The 23,836-nt window shown below is 41.5% G+C and overlaps 2 protein-coding genes across 3 annotated transcripts in view; both read left to right on the plus strand.

The window, feature by feature from the left end:
* fam110b (family with sequence similarity 110 member B) overlaps nucleotides 1-23,836 on the plus strand; it is a 138,920-nt gene that overhangs the window by 111,334 nt on the left and 3,750 nt on the right. The gene's annotated exons all lie outside the window — the stretch shown is intronic.
* LOC144496107 (large ribosomal subunit protein eL36-like) lies at nucleotides 14,739-15,205 on the plus strand. The gene is made up of 2 exons (XM_078217075.1): nucleotides 14,739-15,004; nucleotides 15,175-15,205. Exons 1-2 carry the CDS (start codon nucleotides 14,739-14,741, stop codon nucleotides 15,203-15,205), a joined length of 297 nt encoding a protein of 98 aa, XP_078073201.1.

Here is a 23,836-nt window from a genome sequence, read left to right on the forward strand (position 1 = left end):
GTTTAAAAGAGATGTATGAGACAAGTTTTTTTTCCCAGAGGGTGGTGGGTGCCTGGAACCTGCTGTCGGGGGAGATAGCGGAAGCAGATACAATAGTGACATTTAAGGGACTTTTGGACAAATGCATGAATTGGATGGGAATAGAAGGGATATGATCCCCAGAAGGGTAGGGGGTTTTAGTTCAGATGGGCAGCAGGGTCGGTGCAGGCTTGGCGGGCCGAAGGGCTGTTCCTGTGCTGCAATTTTCTTTATTCTTCTTTGTTCTTTTAAGTACATGAGGCTACAAAAAGAATATAAATAGATTAGGTGAGTGGGCAAAGATCTGAAAAATGAAGCATAATGTGGGGAAATACGAGGTTGAATGTTTTGGAAAGACGAATAAAAAAAATGTATAAATGGTGAGAGATTGCAGAGCTCTGAGATGCAGATAGACCCGTGTGTCCGAGTGCATGCATCGCAAAAGATTAGCATGCAAGTGCAGCAAGTAATTAGGAAAGCTAATTCCAAGGGGAACTGAATACAAGAGTCGGGAGATTAGGCTTCAGTTACACAAGGCATTGGTGAGACCACATCTGGAGTATCTGTACAGTACTGGTCTCCTTATTTAAGGAAAGATGTAAATGCATTGGAAGCAGTTCAGAGAAGATTTGCTACATTCATACCTGGAATGGGCACATGAGGAAATGCTGAACTAAACTTCATGACAGGGTGGATATGGAAATGTTTTCTCCTTTGGGAGGATCTAGAACTAGTTTTAAATGAACAACCCCTTATTTTAAAACTGAATGAGGTAAATTATTTCTGAGGGCTGCAAGGCTTTGAAATTCTCTTCCTTACTAGGTGGTTGGGTTAGTCTTTGAATGTCCTTAAAATCGATTCTTGATAAGCAAGGGGGTGAGGGGTAGACAGAAATGTGAAATCGACGTTAAAATTAGATCAGCCGTAGTCTTATTGAATGGTGGAGCAGACTCGAGAAGCCAAGTGGCCTACTCCTGCTCCCACTTCTTATGTTCGTATCTCCAGACATAAATAGGAGACCCCTTGTTTTAAAGTTGTGCGCTATAGTTCTAGATTCACCACGAGGGAAAACCTGCTCTTGCGTCCATTCTGTCAATTCCACTCAGAATCTTGTATGTTTCGGTAAGATCATCCTTCATTCTCCCAAACTCCAATTGGCTACTCCTGCTGAACCTTAAAGTCAACCAGTTCACTCTGGGAATTAGCTTGGTGAACTTTCTGAACTGCTTCCAATGAAAATATATCTCGAAGTAAGGTGACTAAAACAGTACACAGTACTTGAGATGTGGTCTCACCAATACCCTGTACAGTTGCAGCAAGATCCCTCTACTTTTATACCCCATCCCTCTTGCAATAAGGGCCAGCATTCCACTTACCTTCCTAATTACATGCTGTACCTGCATGCTAACTATGTTGTGTGCAGTGTGTAATTCTCAGGGGCTTTAATCTAAAATTCTTCAAGTATTCTTAGGAATTGAACAATCAATTAGGTTATACATACCAGGCCCACAGTTAGTGTGGCACTTTTCCCTCTATGAGAGAAACAAATACACTGTGTCATTCAAATGATAACTGCTGTTTGCTTCATATATCCTCTATCCAAGTCTCTGCAAGAGAGCAGGATTTATTGGGCTATGGGTATCACAGCTATCTACTGAGTATTTAGCAAAAGCTGCCGTCATACTCAAATTTGTAATATTCCCTATTATATCACAAACTATCTATTATTTGCCGACATTGAGCTTCGGGGTAGTACTGAGGCAGTGCTGTCTTTGCAATGAGAAATTATGCATGTTCAGGTCTGTGTGAGAGATCATGTTACCATTCAATAAAGAATAATTCTCCTGAACAATACCTCTCCTTCAGTGCCATTAAGTGGTTGTGTGTTAATTTGCATTTGTGGGTCCTAACTTTACCCATATTGGTTACTGTTGTATGACAACCGTGACTACACTTCAAAAGTAATTCATTGTTTGAAAAGCACTTTGGGATAAATCGAGGCTGCAATAAGGTACTATAATACATTGCTTCTAAGTAACTGTAACCAGGCCATGTAATCTTGAGGGATGGATTCAGTGAGGTTACAATATTTCAGAATCAATTTACAATGCTGCATTGTAAGGTACTGACATCCTTCCCCAAAAACAGATCAAAACATGCCGAGGGTATCTTGATTTGAAGTCTACTTTTTAAAAAGTGTAAAATCAATGACAGCCAGAAATGAGCAGGATGTTATTCAGCATTAGTCAGTGCAGATGTTCATTCACTGCACCCAGATTTGGCATCAGCTCCAGATGAATCAGGCCACCCGTACCATGGGTGCAGCCCACTGCTGTAAATGATCTCCTCTTTGTGGTATGATTAGTAAATTACATGTGCAGCTTAAAAAGGAAAAGTACTTCCCTGAAGTGCACCCTACCTCTTTCAAAGAAACCTGGAGTTCAGATATTAAAGGCATTATCCTTGCCTTCGTCCAGCCTTTTTTAGTACAATAAAGGGAATAAGTCTCATACGGGATTCTCTGAATAGTGTGATGGTGTTCCTTTGACAATTTGAAAGTTTATTGTTGCTGTGGGTTAATATATTTGTGCATTGATTGTATCTATGATTAGAAAAAATGACCCAAGATCTTTCCATTACATCAACCAGAACAAGCAATTTTGTCCTATTTCCTAATGCAACATTGAATTATTCATGTTTTTGAGTGATTTTCAGGCTTTGTTTTTGATTTTTTTTTTCCAAATTTGTGTATTCCAGCTGTCAAATTTCAAATAACTCATTCTCAAAGGTGAAAACTGATGACACTTTCAGCCTGAATGCTATGTTTTAAAAAAACTCATGTCCTAATTATGATGAATTTGTTTTTATTTTGCAGTTCATATCTAAAGGGCACTGAATTCCTGTAAGAATAAGGCACCTGTATATAAAGTGTCAGTAACCTTGTTCTCTAATCATCACCAAGAGGAAATACCATACTCACTTTTTAATAATTGTTTAAAACATTAGCAAAATTTTACTGCTGAATTTACACTGCCAATCTAGCTAAATAGGTGACGACCCTTTTGACTTGAGCCTTGTATTTTAAACATTGCTTATCTGAAATTATGCTAATTGCCAAGAGCCCACTGCACAAATAGCTGTGTGGGAGTTGTAGGATTGGATTGTTTCCAGATTAAGGGCCACATGTGACTGTAGTTTATATCCTGATTTAGGGCATTGAGGCTGTCGGTGCCTTGTTGGCAGTTGTCAATCCATACAATAACTCTTTAATGAGATTCTACCATAGATTAAAGGAAATCTTTGTTTCTTCTGTTACTTTGTTTGGTTTCAGTTGGACCAAAGGAAAAGAGAATGGATTCACATCTGTATTAGCACCTTCTATAATCTCAGTTCCAAAGTGCTATACCACGAGTGCAACCCAATGCTGTAAACTATCTGTAAATTATTTTCCAAAGTGCTATACAACCAAAGAAATATTTTTGAAGTGTATACACCATTGTAATGTGCGATGGTCAATTTGCACATTGCAAGGCCCCATAAACAGCAATTTAATAACTGGCCAAATAATTGTTTTTGGTGATGTTAATTAAGGCATGAATACTGTTGAGGATACTTCTGCTCTTCAATTAGTGTCTTACTTGCATTGAGGCTGAAGACTGAACCTTGTTTAATGTCTTATCTGAACAATGACACCTCTTAAGTGCAGCACTTCTTGAGTAATTCACTGTTGTGTCAGCATAGATTGTGTACTGAAATTTCTGAGGTGGGACTTGAACCCAAAACCTAGAAACATAGAATCCCTACAGTGCAGAAGGAGGTCAGTCGGTCCATCAAGCCTGCACCGACCACAATCCCACCCAGGCCCTATCCCCATAACCCCACGTATTTACCCTGCTAATCCCCTAATCAACCTAACCCGCACATCTTTGGACTGTAGGAGGAAACCGGAGCACCCAGAGGAACTAGTGCAGACATGGGGAGAACATGCAAACTCCACACAGACAATGACCTGAGACCGGAATTGAACCCGGATCCCTGGTGCTGTGGGGCAGCAGTGCTAACCACTGTGCCACCTCTTCTGTCTCAGGTGAAAATGCGACCATCACAATAAGGTTGACACTTGAAAAAATGTTCTTGAAGAATATGTACTGAAGTTAATGGCTTCATAGCAAGAAAACGTTCCAGAAGTCTTTGTTGGGGAGAACAAAACCTCGTAACATATGAGAGAATATTCACTGATTTATAATTCTTCCAGATGTCTCTGGTCTGTAAAGTTCTTGGTGTTTCATCTGTGTCTCTGCAGCAAGATCTTTGAGTTTGGAGAGCAAAAGGTAACTGCTTATTGGGATCGTTAATGAGAAGATAACTGGCAGATTATAAAAAGTTGCGCTAGTGATGTATTAAAATTCTGATGACAAGCTAAAACAGACTAGAGATGCCTGTAGGCATTTCATCAAAGTAAGCTACTGTGACATTTTAATTTTTGCTAATGCAAAAATGATGGAGCAAGCTTTTTAATTATTCAAATAAATCAAGCAAAACGTTTTAAATGTGGCTTTTTCTGTGCTGCCCTCTTTTGTGATGAAGGGATTCCAGCTAATAAAGTTTAAAGTTTATTTATTAGTGTCACAAGTAGGATTACATTAACACTGTAACGAAGGTACTGTGAAAATCCCCTAGTTGCCACACTCCAGCGCCTGTTCGGGTACACTGAAGAGAGAATTTTGCATGGTCAATCCCCCTAACCAACACGTCTTTCAGAGTGTGGGAGGAAACCGGAGCACCCGGTGGAAACCCATGCAGACATGGGGAGAACGTGCAGACTCTGCACAGACAGTGACCCAAGCTGGGAATCGAACCCAAATCCCAGGCACTGTGAGGCAGCAGTGCTAACCACTGTGCCACCGCGCTGTCCCTAATTGAAAAACTACTCATTGAAGAGCAGAAATGTCCTCAACAATATTCATGCCTTAATCAACATCACCAAAAACAATTATTTGGCCAGTTATTAAGCGCTGTTTATGGGACCTTGTTATGTGCAAATTGACTGTTGCACAATACAATGGTATATACACTTCAAAAGTATTTCGTTGGCTGTATACCAGTTTAGAACATAACTTACAGATAGATAATCAATTGTGATAGTGAGATCCATGCATAAATAGAAAGAAGTTGCAGCTTTTACTCATGTTACCCAGTTTCATCATAATGAATTGATAGCATCCATACCAATTTCCTCCTCATAAAAAGCCCAAATGGAATTCCAACATACACAAATTGTATTGTGGATCTACCAACACAAACACTATCTGAATTGTTTCCACTTCAGGCAGGAAATCATTAATTTGTGACCATATATAATGCTTGAATTATAAAGTATCTTAATCTTGTAGAACTTTGGCATCATAATTGGTTTGTCAGTGAATGTCTGACACCATATAACCTTTCCACCTACATAAGATTGCCCATTCTCATTCTTGCCTTATCAGAAGCAACTTCCAGCCATACATCATCACCTGCCACAGCCTATGATTGTCCAGCTCTAACCTTTTGTCCATCTCTTCCTCCATGCACCTCATTGTTGGTGTGAGAATCTTCAGCCATCTTGACAACATCTCCACACATCTATCCACCAATTTCAACTTGCAGCAAGGCTTATTCCGCCGTTATTCCTGAGATTGCTCATGTGTACTAACTCCCAAACCAACAATGCCTCTATTTTAAAATTCTCATTCTATAACCTTGCCACTTTTCTATCTCTGTAACCTACTTCAGTGTTTGTCCAATTCTGGTATTGTGTAAATCTCCAGCTTTAATCAGTCTACATTGATGGTCATGCTTTCAGCTGCCTTGGCCCTGATCCCTCTCTTAACCTCTCAATTTCTCCCCTCATTCTTTAAGATGCTCCTTAAATCCTACCTCTTTAAACAAATTTTTGCTCATCTATCCTGATGTCTCTTCGTTGCCAACATTTTTCTTTTATTGATTGCATTCTTGTTGAGACAAATTGATTCTTGCAAGGTCATTTAAATAAAACGTAGTCCACTTAAATTTGTGGGTATTCTTTAGGTCAGAGTAAAATAAAATCAAAGGTTTATTATTTAATATCCGTAGAGGAAAAGTACTAAAATTAATTTTAAACTAGTTGGGCCAATGACCTGTTTCTGTATAGCAATTTAAATAGATTTCTATGGATAAATGTTCACGTCATTGCTGTTTGTGAGGTCTTGCTGAGTGAAAAGCTGCTATGTTGCCTACAACAACAATAACATATTAAAGAATCAATGCATTTCAAAGTAATTTATCGTATACAATCCAGAAATGTTTCAGCTTTTTCTCGAAGTCCTTCTGTTTTATAAGACCGCATTTAATTTAAGTTTTCATTTTTAAACTTCTAGGTGTGACATCTTTACAGGACCAAAAAGAGAATGCACAGCATATAGAGTTCAAAGTGCCCAACTAGTTTATTCCTATTGATTATATATACACATACACAATTGGCCATAAGTGGGTACATTATTCTTCTCTCTTCTTGATTAAAATATTATACAAAAGTTCAAATTCCACGCAACTTGTTCTTATTTACAAATACAATTTAGCCACTGATTTCCAGAAGACTGGAACCACTGGAAGGAACATATCTCCTTCCTTGGCCTAAGCTTCCATAACTAGGAAATGGATCTTGACCCATCTTGGTCTGGGTCTGGGGAGATGTCTTATAACAGAAACATTTCTCCTAACCTTCAATTGAATTTTCCACTTCAGACATGTCTGTCTGACTCTGACACAATGGCCCGATTTTACCATCGCGGTGTGCCCGAAAACTTGGCAAAGTCGGGCATGTGGCAAGTAGCACGATCTGCACCCACCTCCGCGCCGGTTCCCCCTTTACCGAGGCCCGAAAATGGCCACGATTTGTACCGTGCCCAAAATGGGCATGATGTCCATTTAAATGCATTTGCATGCATTTAAGTTGACTTAATGTGCTGCATGCCCAACTTTACTGGTACTTCCCTCTCTACCACTGCATTCACCCATCTGGAATCGGCATGAAACAGACATGCTCCATATAAGTCCGATTTGGGCGTTCCATCAGTGAGGGTTAGTGCGGAGCTAAGTGCCAAGTGTCCTATGGCTCTTTGCTTGAAATCGGTGGCTGAGGGGGGGAAGGTGGGTCCACTTCCAATATGCTTGAGATTGGTGGGGGGGAGAGGGTGAAAGGGTCTGCTGCCACACTGCCTGTGATCAGTGGGGGGGAAGGGGGATCTGCTGCCACTCTGCCTGTGATCAGTGGCGGGGGGGGGGGGGGGATGGGGGGTCTGCTGCCACTCTACCTTGGATCGGTGGGGGGAGAGGCACGCAATTGGTCTGGGTGGTGGGGGTGTGGTGGGGATAAGCGGGTCAATAATGTTGTGGTGGTGGGGCAATGTCTGTGGGAGCCAGGGGGAGGCATTATATGGCCTGGGAGAGCAGCATTCTATCTTTTTTTTTGCGCATGTGTAGTTGGAGGTGCCAATAGGAGCTGCAGGGTTTCGGACATGTTATGCCCCACCCAGAGGCTTGTGCAGCGCGATTCAGACTCGCTGATATTCTTGTAAGCAGAGTGTGTATGGGGGCGCTGGAGAACGGGTCTAAAAGTTGGATCTGGAACACTCCCAGTTTCAAGTCCGCTCAACACTTAGAATCAAAATGGTAAAATAGGGCCCAATATCTTCAGGACTCTTCCTGGTAACTACTTCAGCTACTTATGATGGTATTCTTTCACCTTACCTTTTGCTTCAACTTTGGACTTCTTTCCTTCACGCCACCCATATCACAATTCTCTTTCTTTCTTCCTTGATGTTTCCCTTCTACTGACCATGCTACAACAATGAAAACCTTGTCCCAGACTTTCTTCTAAGAAGCAATTTAGCTGGTGTCTTGTCAGTGGTAATGTGAGATGTGTTATGATAAAACATTTGCCAGTTTGTGATTGAATGGCAATTGACAGTGCTTCCAATTTGTATCTAGAATTTTCGTAGCAAAATCACACTTAACAATTTGTACTGTTCGCTCTGCTACTCCATTTGATGATGGAGTTCTATCCTGTTCATTCAGAAGAAATTTGAAAACTCTTCTGAATAAAACTGACATCCTTTTTCAGAAACAATTTCCTCTGGGAAGCATAAGCAGCAAACAAACTGTAAAGTATTTCCAATTTTTCTATTTCATAGAATCCCTACAGTGCAGATTCCGCTGGCCCATCGAGTCTGCATGAACACAGCATCCTACCCAGGCCCCAACTCATTTCCACGCACATACACAACAAAAGAATCTTGCTCACAATTATACTTTCCAAGTCACTGAATAATATCTGTTGATGCAGCCATCCTTGAAGATCAGTTCAGCCATGCGTACAAACGGCCTTTTCATTAAGACTGATTTTAAAACTGTATCTCAGCAAAAACAAACCTCTCAATGCCTGGTTTGCTGGAGAATTTGTCAATCTAAATTTGTTCAGCTAGGGACATTCACAATCCCACTTTGTTGCCCAACTCTGATATCTTTGCAGAACTGAAAAGGTAGTGGTAGCATGTGGAGTTCAAAGGTAATAACTGAAAACTAGTTTGTTCTGGTTTGACTATAGATGCGTACACAAATTGTCACAAGAAGTTGTGAATACAATAGGGTTATAGATGTATTATGTATTCTAAAAATATTGGGGTGATTTTCTATTGGTACTCACACATGTGCCATAAGCTGCAGAAAGTACTGAAAGTGGTCATTTGCTCAGTGTTTCTACATTGAGAACAAGAAACCTTGTAGAAATCCACCCATGGAAAAATGTTTAGGGTTGGGTAAATTGCGCTTGGGAGTTGCACATTTCAACACTGTGCAGTGACAATAAATGAGACATTTAATTTCTGGAAAGCTGGCCAGGCAGGCTGTGTGGAAGCTTTAAGTGATACTACTTATCTCTGTATTTATTGTACACTTTTATATCTGGTTTAACAGCAACATTGTTCGTTAAACTGGTGAAGCACTCAATCCGTGTACAAAAAATCTAAGGTTATAAACTTCAATGAAGGTAACTTGAAATGTACAGAATGATGAACAATCCTTCATCTTTAAAAATGCTAGTCACAAAGTAAAGTTAAAAAAGATAACCCCACTCCATTGTAGTTGAAGTGCAACTGGTCTAAAACCCAATTGATGTAAAAGTATTTCCTCAGAGTGCTTGCCAAAGCTATAATCATTCTCGGATGAACCACTTCAAACAGTTGTATTTATTTTACATGCTTGTGTTGGAAAAGCCATTTTACTTGAATAGTTGAAACTTTAAAACCTAGTCTGTTAATTAATGTAACTTCAAATTACCAGATAACAATTGTTTTTCTTTTAAATTGAACTATTTGTGGTTCAGTTTGTATATTAAGCACAGTATTGCCTGCCATCCACCCAGGAACACTTCCTTTTAATAGCTCTATCTTCATATGTGCTAAGCTTGTAAACGAGCAAAAGCTGATCGATAGCTTTGGGGAAGAAAAATGCTGACACAGATTCTGAAAAAGCTGACAACCCAAGACATTTGAAAACAAGTAATTGCCCAGACTTTGTAAATTAAACTGTAGGAAAACACAGCAGCCCAGAAATTCCAGGGAGGCCTTTTGGAGTCGATCTCCACATGTGCATTTTTTCTCCACCCATAGCTGTGATCTGATTTCAATCGCAGGATCAGGACTATTTACATGCAGCACTAGGTGCAGTAGGCACACCCTTGACAGCATTAGATACAATATGCACACTATTGACAATGCTAGGTTATAATATGCACACCATTGACAGGACTAGGTACAATATGCACACCATTGACAGTACTAGGTACAATATGCACACCATTGACAGTACTAGGTACAATATGCGCACCATTGACAGGACTAGGTACAATATGCGCACCATTGACAGGACTAGGTACAATATGCACACCATTGACAGTACTAGGTACTATATGCACACCATTGACAGTACTAGGTACAATATGCACACTATTGACAGGACTAGGTACAATATGCACACCATTTATAGGACTAGGTACAATATGCACACCATTGACAGGACTAGGTACAATATGCACACCATTGACAGTACTAGGTACTATATGCACACCATTGACAGTACTAGGTACAATATGCACACTATTGACAGGACTAGGTACAATATGCACACCATTTATAGGACTAGGTACAATATGCACACCATTGACAGGACTAGGTACAATATGCACACCATTGACAGTACTTGGTACAATATGCGCACCATTGACAGTACTAGGTACAATATGCGCACCATTGACAGTACTAGGTACAATATGCGCACCATTGACAGTACTAGGTACTATATGCACACCATTGACAGGACTAGGTACTATATGCGCACCATTGACAGGACTAGGTACAATATGCGCACCATTGACAGTACTAGGTATAATATGCACACCATTGACAGTACTAGGTACAATATGTGCACCATTGACAGTACTAGGTACAATATGCACACCATTGACAGTATTAGGTACAATATACACACCATTGACAGTACTAGGTACAATATGCACACCATTGACAGTACTAGGTACAATATGCGCACCATTGACAGTACTAGGTACAATATGCGCACCATTGACAGGACTAGGTACAATATGCGCACCATTGACAGTACTAGGTACAATATGCGCACCATTGACAGTACTAGGTACAATATGCACACCATTGACAGTACTAGGTACAATATGCACACCATTGACAGGACTAGGTACAATATGCACACCACTGACAGTGCTAGGTACAATATGCACACCATTGACAGGACCCGGTACAATATGCGCGCCATTGACAGGACTAGGTACAATATGCACACCATTGACAGTACTAGGTACAATATGCACACCATTGACAGGGCTAGGTACAATACGCGCACCATTGACAGTGCTAGGTACAATATGCACACCATTGACAGGACTAGGTACAATATGCACACCGTTGACAGTACTAGGTACAATATGCACACCATTGACTACTAGGTACAATATGCGCACCATTGACAGGACTAGTCGGCAGGGGAGAGATTGTGCCTTCGAACAGCGTTATGTGGTTTCGCACTACTGGCTCTATATTTTTTTAATTCTTAAGTGCTGTTGCTTTCCCATTCGACCAAATTCCCAGTGAAATTCAGATTAAATGCTCTGCAATGGATTGTTAGCTGGGAAACATCATTTAAAATTTGAATTCTTCCCGATCAGATTGCTGCAAAACAGTGCATCTGCCTGTGCACTCTTGTGGCCAGCTTTACAACGTGGCAATGGGTCGTGTGGCACAATAAGCTTCTCCAAATAATTTTTGCCTCCATCTCTTTAGAAATTTTTGATGAATGAAAATAGGTGTACATATACAGACATAACTGGCTCCCTGTCCTAAATTCAACACACCTACCCAGATATTGGCATTTCCGTTAGTCCAGCAAGTTGCAGGTCCAATGTTCCTTTACTGGCATCGGGAAGAAAAGTCCATAAGAACATGAAAGGCTGGAATAAATCCAAATGTTGAAGCCTTTCCGGGAAAGGTGGGAAGGGTGGTTTCAGCTGATGCTTCCCTAAAATTTATTTTCACTTTTATTAAAAATTAAACAGAGTAGCCCTAATGCTCTTGGAACCCAAATTCCAACAAGACTCATTTGTTTTCAATGGATAGATCTTTAAATCGAGCAGGAAAAAGCCAATTTTTCAGTGTATTTGCCATAAAGAAAGAGGTGAACATGCCTTGAAGAGGAGCTGTGCCTCCCTGTGGGAGAAGATGAGGAAATTGCAAATGATTAAGTCTTTTGAGGGTTGAGGCTTCAACTCAAAAGCTTCCACCCATCCTGTTTATATTTTAACAATATGATGTGCAAGTGGGTCAAACTTAACAAAAATGAGCAGATTCTCTGTGACTGATTTGCAAGTTTGCAACCCCTTTCACAAATAAGGCCCCAGCATACACAAATCCTTTCTAGTCTACAGGCACAAAGCCAGCACAGGAGGACCTACATATTGTTGCATCTTCATTTGCACAACAGTGCTGCCAAACCACAGAATTCCATACCTATACACAAATTGTCACTGCACATGCGCAGGACTCAGCAGATTCACACTTGCAATAATATTTAATTGCATTTGGAGTGAAAAGTTGCTAAGCATTGATTTTAAAGAAGTGCCATTAAAAATATGAATGGTCTGAAGAAATATATGAAAGATTAATAATTGCTATGCAAGCCTCATTCAGTGGTGGGAGCCAATGTCCTCCAATCCCAACCTTCCCTCTTCCATTTGAAAGAATTGCACAGATTTGTGTAGATTTAATGTTTTCTCCTGTAAACAGCAGTTTTATTCTGTTTTCTCGATCGAACATGTTGTTTTTCCTTTAATGTTTGACTTTATTTTGTAGGCTGTTCTTTAGTGCTTTAAGAATTATTGTTTGAGTATCTACTACATTGTTGTAGTAATAATTGTTGAGTATTGCTGAAAAAAGGCTTCTGTCAAAACTTTTAATCTTGCACTCATCAGGACATTCACAAGAATACAATGCAAGGGAAATTAACGCATTTATACTTCATGACGAACGTATTGATTGGTTGGCAAGTGGGCTCTGATTGGTAGAGGATTGCAATGTAGAATGCACCAGTTGATGGTGACTGACAACAAACTGCCAAGCATTGTTTGAAATTTAAATCGGGCAGCTTGAGTCTGATCAAGATGTTGCCATGGATCCCCTCTAAGTCCAGCTCTGGCAAAATATTTTTTGGTGTCCATGAGAAATGTTTCTGGTGGAATGACACCTAACCTTCCTACACCTTGCATATTTCTGATACATGGATGATATGTTTGCTATACTTAAATCTGCAGCCGCCTGTAATAATTTCCTTGTATCTTACTGGACTTCATCCTATACTCAAATTCACCTTTGATATGCAGCAGTAAAATAAGTACTAGTTGAGATATCTACCAGGACATTTATTACCATGGTCTATGCAGGCCTACCTTCACTGGTCAATATATATGTTGGGATTCTTACATTTCCACATGCTGTAAGATTGGCCTTATTCGCAATCTTGTAAATGGAGTCAAAGAACAAAGAACAGTACAGCACAGGAAACAGGCCCTTCGGCCCTCCAAGCCTGTGCCGCTCCTTGGTCCAACTAGACCAATCGTTTGTATCCCTCCATTCCCAGGCTGCTCATGTGACTATCCAGGTAAGTCTTAAACGATGTCAGCGTGCCTGCCTCCACCACCCTACTTGGCAGCGCATTCCAGGCCTCCACCACCCTCTGTGTAAAAAACGTCCCTCTGATATCTGAGTTATACTTCGCCCCTCTCAGCTTGAGCCCGTGACCCCTCGTGATCGTCACCTCCGACCTGGGAAAAAGCTTCCCACTGTTCACCCTATCTATACCCTTCATAATCTTGTACACCTCTATTAGATCTCCCCTCATTCTCCGTCTTTCCAAGGAGAACAACCCCAGTCTACCCAATCTCTCCTCATAGCTAAGACCCTCCATACCAGGCAACATCCTGGTAAACCTTCTCTGCACTCTCTCTAACGCCTCCACGTCCTTCTGGTAGTGCGGCGACCAGAACTGGATGCAGTACTCCAAATGTGGCCTAACCAGCGTTCTATACAGCTGCATCATTAGACTCCAGCTTTTATACTCTATACCCCGTCCTATAAAGGCAAGCATACCATATGCCTTCTTCACCACCTTCTCCACCTGTGTTGCCACCTTCAAGGATTTGTGGACTTGCACACCTAGGTCCCTCTGTGTTTCTATACTCCTGATGACTCTGCCATTTATTGTATAACTCCTCCCTACATTAGTCCAAGCCATTTTCTGACCATGTAAGCTGGATGCTGAAATAGAGGACATCAAAGGCATCCTGTGGGAAAATGACTACCCTGATCAGATCATTTTGAGCTGCACATCATGCAAACTCATAATTGGACCAAAGGCCAGTGCTTTCAGCCCTGAAAAGTGCCCAGTCTACCTCAATTTGCCCTGGAAGGGCAATGTATCAAAACTTTGAGCAACAAGTGAAGCTAGCTGTTTCCTGCTGCTGCTATGCAGTAGCAACGCAAGTGGTATTGGACACTAACAGAATGCAAACCGTCAAGCCAAAAAGATATTCTGCCTTTCACACAAATACATATTGTCTTATATGAATTTCAGTGCAGTGTAATGTTGGGTATGCAGGCTGTACATCCCAAAGACTGGCAGATCACATCAAACACCATATCCCTTCTGCAGGTGAAACGGGCAAGCTGCAAGCCATACCCAACCAACCCCTGCTTACTAAACAGTGTCCAGCATTAGATGATATTCTGCAATTGGACAACATTTGCTAAACAGTGTGCTAAGAATTATGCTGCCAACAAGTTAAAATTCATTCTGCGTTGGAGTGTGCCACATTTTCATGTACTAGAAGCCACATTTTCATACGCAGGACCCTGTTCTTTGCAGATTAAAGTAACATATATACACATTAGTGACAACCATTCTCTAATTAATTCCTTCGGGCAGTGACCAATCAGAGTCAAGCTGCCTGGTTTATAATTTCAAACAATGCTTGGCAGTTAACTGTCAGTCACCATCAACTGGGGCATTCTCCATGGCAGAAACTCTACCATTCCCAGCACCATAACAAAGAAGTGGAAATGGGGATCAGGTATCCATTAGTAGTTGGCCTGCGCAAAGGTCACCCCGTAACCAAGACAGAAACTGGCCTAAGGCAGTGCCATAGAAGAGGGCACCTAAACAAGCACACCACGTTTGTCAGAGATCTGATCCTTGAGGCCTGTGGCTTTGCTCAATATGAAAGACATGCAATGGAATCATTGAAGGTTTCTAAAGACAAGTGTGCATTCAAATTCATCAAAAAGAGAGTTGGCATTAACATCCATGCAAAGAGGAAGAGAGAAGAATATAGCATTCTGAAAGTCAGCTATAAAGAAAGATTAATCTGTATAAAGTTGCTAGCATTAAAGTTATTTCAAAGTTTAAGAAAAACTCTACCATTCAGAGTCCATTTGCAAACCAATCAGCACTCTCTTCTCATACAGTGTAAATTTGTTGATTTCCCTTGCATTTTACTCTTGCAAATATCCTGATGAGCGCAAGATGAAAAGCTTTAACAAAACGTCCAGTTTCTGCAGCAATGTGTTTGTCATTTCTTTAGGAACAATTTATATTCTGGTATAAATCAACAAATTTTCATGTTTCATGTTCTGATTCCAATTCAAAATTGACAAAAGAAAAGTGTATACTAATATCATTTGTTTGACTGTCATGGTTCTTATTCTTCACCTGCTTCAGCTATTAGGGATCTTTGTCATTAACCAAAAGATGAACATATTTAGTACAAGGGTGACCATTACTATCAGAAGTGTGATTTTGGCTGTAATAATCATGGAAGCTCAATTCTTGAAATAGAGTTGAAAATAGGAAATTGCAAAGCTGTTCTTTAAAGTTACACTAGCAAAAATATTCTTGGCCCATTATGCTTGAGTCATTCATTGCTGGAGCTGTCCAATGCTAATCCTATGATCCTATTCTCTCCTTAGAAAACCATAACTTTCTTGTCTTGGAATATTTATCAGAATGCTTCTCAAGTGATCCTTGGAGTTTGGAGTTTGACAATGCATTCCATATTCCAGACATCCCTTTCATTAAAAAAAAGTCTAAGCTTCTCTCATCGCTTTCTAGTACCCTACACTCAGTGACTTTGTCCTCAGTTTTAAAATTCTCATCCTTATTCTCAAATGCTCCCTTGGCCTTGCCCCTCCCTATTTCTGTAATTTCCTCCAACCAAGGCTTTAATACCTTGGGCAGAATTTCAGGTCCCGTGGCTGTCAATGGGTTTTCCCATTGTTTGCACCCTCCACTGCCAGGGAACCCTTGGCAGGGGGTTGCTGTTCGCAGGAACAGAAGATCCCGCCAGCTGGAAAAGTTCTATAACTGCAGCCCAAAACTGCAGCCAGTACTCATAATGGTAGCCCAGACATCGCCTTGTATGAAATTCTCTTTGATCCTTTGCCATCATACATGTTGCTTTGACATTTCAGTAATTGGTGGCGAGGAGGGGATTTACTGACAGCAAACAATGACAGTTAGCACAACCCAACTGAAGTGACAGTAAAGACTGTACGATTACTTGGCACTCCTGCTTAAAAAGAGAAGGAAATCTGTGTGGGTGTTTGGTGAAGATGAGATCAGACCTTGCTGAAATACTTGAGGTGGAACAGCTTGCCAACACAGTCTAGCATGGTTGTATAAGTAGATGACAACAGCAAAGAATTAACACCTTTAGAGAGAGAATAAATACTTTAAAAGGATTGTTGCTCAGTATTAAAGTGGAATGAGATTTGAGATTATTAAGAAGATTCTCCTAAACTGTCTCAAAATTGGAGCAGAAAAATGCATTTGCATCACCTGAAGTGGGAGAAGTTATAAACTGTTTGGACCCCCTGTTCTCATGGGACATGCCCAGCAATTTGTACTTGGCATGGTTCAATTCTACCAACATTCTCATGCATGCAGACTCACAATCTTGAAACAGTCAACAAAGAGTTTCAAAAATCCAATAACTCAAAAAAATATATAATCCTACATGGAGAAGTTCACTTAGATGTTTTTAAAGTGACTAAAATACAATTGGTAGAACGACATTGCGTTCTGAAATTTGGTTTGTTTCCGAAAGCCAATAACTTTACTTATGCTATGTTGAGAAAAAAATAATTGGACTGAGAATAGAGAATCTTCCACTGTCAAATTATTAAGGGCAAAAGCACACACATGTTTTCCATCATGGAAGCTTGGATGGGAAAAATTATGGATAAAGTCCAAGATTTGGCCACAACCTATACGGGTTGTGGATGTCACTGGCTAGGCCAGTATTTATTGCCCATCTCTAGTTGCCTTTGAAATATCAGAGATGTTTTTTGAAAGTGGGACCTAGCCTTTCAGTTTCTGCTTATTTCCAGAGCATCGGGTATGCAAGTTGTGACAACTTGATTCGTCATAGCATTTGGACTCAATAAGATCTCTAATTTTGTGAGTGGAAACTATACTTGGACTCTGAAACAGAGTACATTACCTTGAGCAGAAACTGAAGGCAGCTAAAAAAAAATAGCTCCCACGATCATTACCATTCCGTCCCCAAACCACCTAAAACAGCAATCAATTGCTCGTGATTGATATGTCACCTCTCTCTACACGTTAGTCCCTGCTGCATATCCCTCTTTGATATATTTTTATCTCACTTAGACTCTCAAGTGCAATTGATATGATCAATCTCTGAAGTATAACTTCTCCCTGAGAGCTTCAAAATTTGGGACACCATTGGATCTTATTTCATCACAAGCAGCAAGGAAAACCACCTGATTTGGGATGCTGTGATGTGTACAAGTTATGTGCATGTACAAATGATATTTCTGCAATATTCATGAATAATGTGTTGTATTGCAAAATAAGTTTTTGGAAAATCTCCCAAAGAAAAATATTTAAACCTAAAGAAGTAACAATTTGCATTAAGTGAGTGCCACCTTCCCTCGGCTGACAGGGCAGTAGCCAGACAGAACAGCCTTAGCAGTGTTGTCACAGTATAAAAAACATAGAAAATAGGAGGTGGCCATTCACCCCCTTCAAGACTGCTGCGCCATTCATTATAATCATGGCTGATCATTGAACTCATAGAAACCCTACAGCACAGAAAGAGGCCATTCGGCCCATCGAGTCTGCACCAACTACAATCCCACCCAGGCCCGACCCCCATATCCCTACATATTTACCCACTAATCCCTGTAAGCTACGCATCTCAGGACACTAAGGGCAATTTTAGCATAGCCAATCAACCTAACCCGCACATCTTTGGACTGTGGGAGGAAACCCACGCAGACACAAGGAGAATGTGCAAACTCCACACAGACAGTGACCCAAGCCGGGAATCGAACCCAGGTCCCTGGAGCTGTGAAACAGCAGTGCTAACCACTATGCTACCGTGCCACCCCAATAGCCTGATCCTGCCTCCCCCCACCCCACCATATCCTTTGATCATCTTGCCCCATGTGCTATTGCTTCTTGAAAACATACAATGTTTGGCCTCAACTACTTTCTGTGGTAGCGAGTTCCACAGGCTGACCACTCTTTGGGTGAAGGAGTAGACTGAAATCTGGCTGCTGACAGTATTTCTGTTTTTGTTGATACCTCTATTTTCTCCATTTGGGCTTTTTTAAAATTTCTATCCATGCCTATAAAATAAAGAAATTTAGCTTTCATCAGCCAACAGGACAAATTCCAATGGATGTAAGGTTAAGGTATGAGGAGATCTCCAACATACTGCATATGAGAAGCATTTCTTTATAACTTGGATATTCAAAATAGCAGGAACCTACTAATCTCATGAGTCCTTACTTGAAAAGCCACTTTGGAATCCACATGATGCATCCAGGTAGCAGCTTGTTTACTGCTGAAAATATCATCTAAGTGTCTGCCAAATTCAACACTTTCCCCCGTACAAGTTCTGAATGCAAACAACTACATCATCATTGTCCAACAAATTTTAGGATTTGTGACTACTTGGATTGCAACCCAGGCATAAGCTCTGGCATGCAGATGCACAGAAAAGTCAACATTCTAGACATTATTAGAAGAACTGCCAAGTGGCATGAGACACACATCAACACACAGGAAAAAAATTAAAGGATATTCTGATTGTAAAATGTCAGGTAAAAGGGCTGACTGTCTGTTAGAGATTGATTTATTAGTGTCACAAATAGGCTTACATTAACACTGCAATTAAGTTACTGTGAAAATCCACGAGTCATCGCACTCTGGCACCTGTTCGGGTACACTGAGGGAGAATTTAGCATGGCCAAAGCATCTAACCAGCACATCTTTCAGACTGTGGGAGGAAACCGGACTACCCAGAGGAAACCCACGCAGACACGGGAGAACATGCAGACTCTGCATAGACAGTGACCCAAGCCGGGAATCGAACCCGGGTCCCTGGCACTGTGAGGGAGCAGTGCTAACCACTGTGCCACTTTGGTGGCCATTTAGCATGCATGAATTTTGTTTTATCCAGAAATGCTATGTCCCATTTTTTTTCAGTCCATTTTGTTCAATACATTCCACCAAGGTGATTGATTTTTTTTTTTCAAAATAATACGGTTACAATTATTTGGGGGTTTGTGCATACAATATGGTGTTGTGCTGTGAAAATGAAAGGGAAATTTTGGGAACTTTCTCAGAAAGATGTTTGAACCTGGCCCTTTACAGAACCAGTGTTTTGCAGCAAGTGAGCAATGTGGTGAACCATTGTTGGTTCCCACCAGGTAGTGCTGAGCCAGGGTCTGGCCAGTACTATGAGTCTGTATATATGTTACTGTTGGGGTTAGGGTTGGGCTGTTCAACATGTTACTGTTGGGGTTAGGGTTGGGCTGTTCTACCTGTAATATAGTTCTTATGGTACATCCCAGTCGGGTTCTGCCTCCTGGGAGAGGTATAAAGGTCACTGCTCTGTCTGGGACCCTTTAGTCTGGGATCGTGTATTATATATGGTAGCTCTATTGTTGTAGTCAATAAAAGCCTTTATTTCCCCGAGTACCTCTAGCCTCGTGAGTTATATCGCGCATCAAGCAATAACTCCCTTGGCTGACAGTGGCACGCTGCTGTTGCTGCTGCTCTTTAAAGAGATTGGCATTTTTGCACCTTGCTGCTTCGACCAGCTGTTCAGGGATGTTAGCTGAGCAGCAGTCACTGCCGCTATGGAAATGTTGCGAGCTCAAATAATCATTTTAAACTTGCACATTGGAATTTATTTGGGTTGTAGCGGAAGAGCAGAGCTTCATTTTGCTGCTCAATCCCTGAATTTAATATATGATGGGTAAAGCATTTGAATGGAGCTCACAAGCAAATCATGTAGAGTGTACGCTCATGCTGAGCTCTTGGTGTCTTCACTGTTAAACTGCCTTGTGGATATAGAACCCCATTCAACCATGATTTAACGAGGAGTGTAGAGAAGCAACATGGGAATAGCACTAAGCTTACTTAAGAATGAGGTGTCAATTGGTATAGCTGCAATACATGCATGCTAAGTGATGGAAGGCTACAGTTAAGACCTAAGCAAACCCACAGCAAACTGGTCAGATCAATTCCCTGCAGTCTTGCCACATCCAGTTGTGAAAAGTGTGACTCAATTATCTGACATTCCCGATAACATAAGATCAGAAATGGGGATATTCACGGATGATTGCAGAGTGCTCAATACCATTCACAACTCCTCGGGTATGAAGTAATCTCTGTCTGCATGTAGCAAGGTTTGGACCACATTTAAAATGGGGCTGATAAGTGGCAAGCAATATTCTTTCCATACAAGTGCCAGGCAATGACCATCTCCACATGAGTTACGCCACCTTCTGTTGAAATTCAATGAAATTACCATCACCAAATCTCCCATCACATTCAAGTGATCACCACTGACCAGAATCTTAACCACATAAATGTGATCACAGGAACAAGTTAGGGTGATTACTCTACTGCAAGTAACAACCCCTCCCCCTAACCCCTCAAAGCCTTTACACCATCTACATGGCAGAAGTCAGGAGTAAATATTGATTCATCTCCAGTATCACATGATAAACAGAGAGAAGAATCTGCCATTTGGCACTTAGAACCTGCTCTAACATTCTGTAAGATTATGGATGATTGCCTCAACTCCACTTTCCTGTACAATCCCCATATCCCTTCATTCCATTAATACCTAAAGTTCTGTCAGTCTCTATATTGAATATGTCAATGACTTAACATCCACAGCTCTCGGAGGGAGGGAATCCCAAAGATTCACAATTCTTTTGAGTGAAGAAATTTCTCCTCATCTCTGTTGTAAATGACTGACCCACTTCCTCAGAACATGACCATGTCCCAGATTCCCCAGTCAGGGGAATAGTTTCTTGGCACTCTGTTAAGCCTCTATTTTGCTTCAATTGGATCACTTCCCATTCTTCTAAATGCCAGGGAATGAAGGCCTAGTCTACTCAAATCTTCCCCTCATTGGATAGTTCTCTCATCCCAGGAGGCAGTCAAGTGAACTTTTGTTGCACTCCCTTTACAGCAAGTACATCAAGCCTTCCTCAGGTAAGGAAACTGAATTAGCACACAATTGTGGCCTGACCAATGCCCTATACAATTATAGGAAGACTTCTTTACTCCAAACTTGAATTACAAAAGATTAGTGTACCATTTGCTAGCTGTACCTGTATGTTAACTTCCTGTGATTCATGTACAAGGACACCCAGGTCTACCCAGTCTCTCACCATTCAAAAATTCTGTTTTTTTATTTTTCCTACCACAGTAAATCACTTCAAATTTTGCCACACTATTCCATTTGCTGTGTTCTTGCCCTCTATCACTCTGCATTCTTTTCATTTTCCTCACTGTTTACTTTCCACCTAACTTTGTATCACCAGCAAACTATATTATAGTTTGTTGCAAATTATGTTACACTTGGTCCCCTCATCTAAATCATTAATACAGATTGTTAATAGTTGACACTCAAGTGCTGTCCCCTCATAGTACCCACCCTGTTACATCCGAATAGTTGCAAAATGTCCCATTTATTCATTTCCACTCTTGTTTCTGTCCATTGCCATTCCTCAGTCCATGCTAATGTAACACTCCCATTTCCTAATTTTGTGTAATAACCTCTTCTGTGGCACACTTATTGAATGCTTTTTGAAAATCCAAATAGGCTACTTCCCCTGGTTTCCCCCATATCCATCCTACTGGTTACATCCTCAAAAATCTCTACGCATTGTCAAACATGATTTCCCTTTCATAAATCCCATGTTGACTCGTGATTATTTATATTATGATTTTCTAAGTATCCTGTTATCTCCCTAATAATAGATTCTAGCATTTTGCCCACTGATGTCAGGCTAACTGACCTATAGTTCCCTGTTTTCTCTCTTTCTCAAAAGTGAGGGTTATGTTTACTACCTTCCAGTCCTTAGGAGCTGTTGTGGAATCAAAAGAATTTTAGAAAATGAAAATCAATGCCTCTACTGTCTCTGCTGCTATTATTTTTTTAAACCCTAGGACACAGGTCATCTAGTCCAGGGGTTTTGTCATTACTCAGTCCTATTAATTTCTCCTTTACCATTTCTTGTATTTATTTCTTTAAGTTCCTCATTCTTTCTGGACCCTTGGCTCCACATTATTAAGAACACTGCAGAGTTTCAACCAGTTCATTTGTTTGGCACTATATTTGCCACCCTAAGCATTCATTCCCTCTACCACCAGTGCATCATGGCTACATTGTAGCAACTTGCCAGGTTCTCTGTGATGTCAGGTCCCAAACCCGTCATCTGCCACCCAGAAGGACAAGGGCAACAAGCGCAGAGGGGCGCTACCACTTTCAAGTCACACACATCCTGACTTGGAAATTGTTTGTTTCTTCATCCCTAGAACTCCACACTGAAAGGCATTGTGGGAGTACTTAGACCACGGGGACTGCGGAAATTAAAGAGGGCAGCTCACCATCACCTTTTCAAATGCAGTTAAGGATGGACAATGAACACTGGCTTTGCCAGAGATGTCCAAACTTCCAGAAGGAATAAAAAGAACAAAACATGTTAGTCAAGGTGATATCAAGGGTCGGAGTGTAAATTTTACCTGCGTAAAAGGTGTGGTAGTATTGTAGTGCCAAATTAAATATTGAACTATAAAATCATGCATATATTCTGTACATTTTGGAGAAAAAAAGTTATTTTTTGCATTTTTATTACTGATTTTTATTGATACTTGAGCACACTTTTATATGACCAATTTATTGTATTGGCACATATAGGGCCCGATTTTACCATTGCGGGCGCGAAAACGTGGTAAAGTCAGGTGTGAGGCCATTAACGCGATCCACGCCCGCGTCCGCGCAGATTGCCACTTTACTGAAACCCGAGAATGGCGGCGATTCGATTCGTGCCCAAAACGGGCGCAACAGCGATTTAAAAGCATTTGCATGTATTTAAATTGAATTAATGAACTGTCCGCCCAACTTAATCAGCATTTCCCCCTTTACCACCGCGTTTGCCAATCCGGATCCGCGCCGTACTGGACCTGCTGAATAAAAGTCTGAATCGGGCGCTCCAGCTGCTGAAGAGGCGAGTTCAGTGCTTCCAACGGCTCTCTGGCTCAGATCGGTGGTCGGGGGAGGTGGGTCAGATCATTCTCTGGTTGGGGGGAGGGAAGTGAGGCCAGATCGTTGTCTGGTTGGATGGTGGGTGGGGGGGGGGGAGGCGGGTCAGATGTATCTCTGGTGGGAGGGGTGCCGATCGTTGTCTGGTGGTGGGGGGGAGGGCTGATCGTTGTCTGGTGGGGAGGGAGGAGGAAGCGGGTCAGATGTTCCTTTGGGGGGGGAGGTGGGAGGTGAGTGAGGCCAGACCATTCTCTGGGGGTGGGGGGGATAAGTGGGGCCAGATCGTTGTTTGGGGGGGGGGGGTACGTGAGGCCAGACAATCTCTGGGGGGGAGGAGTGAGGCCAGATCGTTGCCTGGGGAGGAGGGAGGCGGGTAAGATGTATCTCTGGTGGGGTGGGAGGGGGTAGGCCCGATTGCTCACTGGTGAGGGGGGGGGGAGCAGATGGATCTCTGGTGGGGGGGTCCGCTGGCACTCTGCGGGCGATCGGTGGGGGGGGGGGGGGGGGGAGGGGGCAGGAGTGGCGATCGGTCTGGGTAGTGGGGGGGGGAGGGTGGATAAGAGG

The sequence above is a fragment of the Mustelus asterias genome, chromosome 7 (assembly GCF_964213995.1).
Source record: "Mustelus asterias chromosome 7, sMusAst1.hap1.1, whole genome shotgun sequence".
NCBI classification, from domain to species: Eukaryota; Metazoa; Chordata; class Chondrichthyes; order Carcharhiniformes; family Triakidae; genus Mustelus; species Mustelus asterias.

Coding starts and splice junctions, on each gene's coding strand:
- LOC144496107 (XM_078217075.1), top strand. CDS start 14,739: ATGGGGATCAGGTATCCATTAGTAGTTGGCCTGCGCAAAGGTCACCCC. Junction 15,005..15,174: donor GCAAAGAGGAAGAGAGAAGA/ATATAGCATTCT, acceptor CTTGCATTTTAC/TCTTGCAAATATCCTGATGA.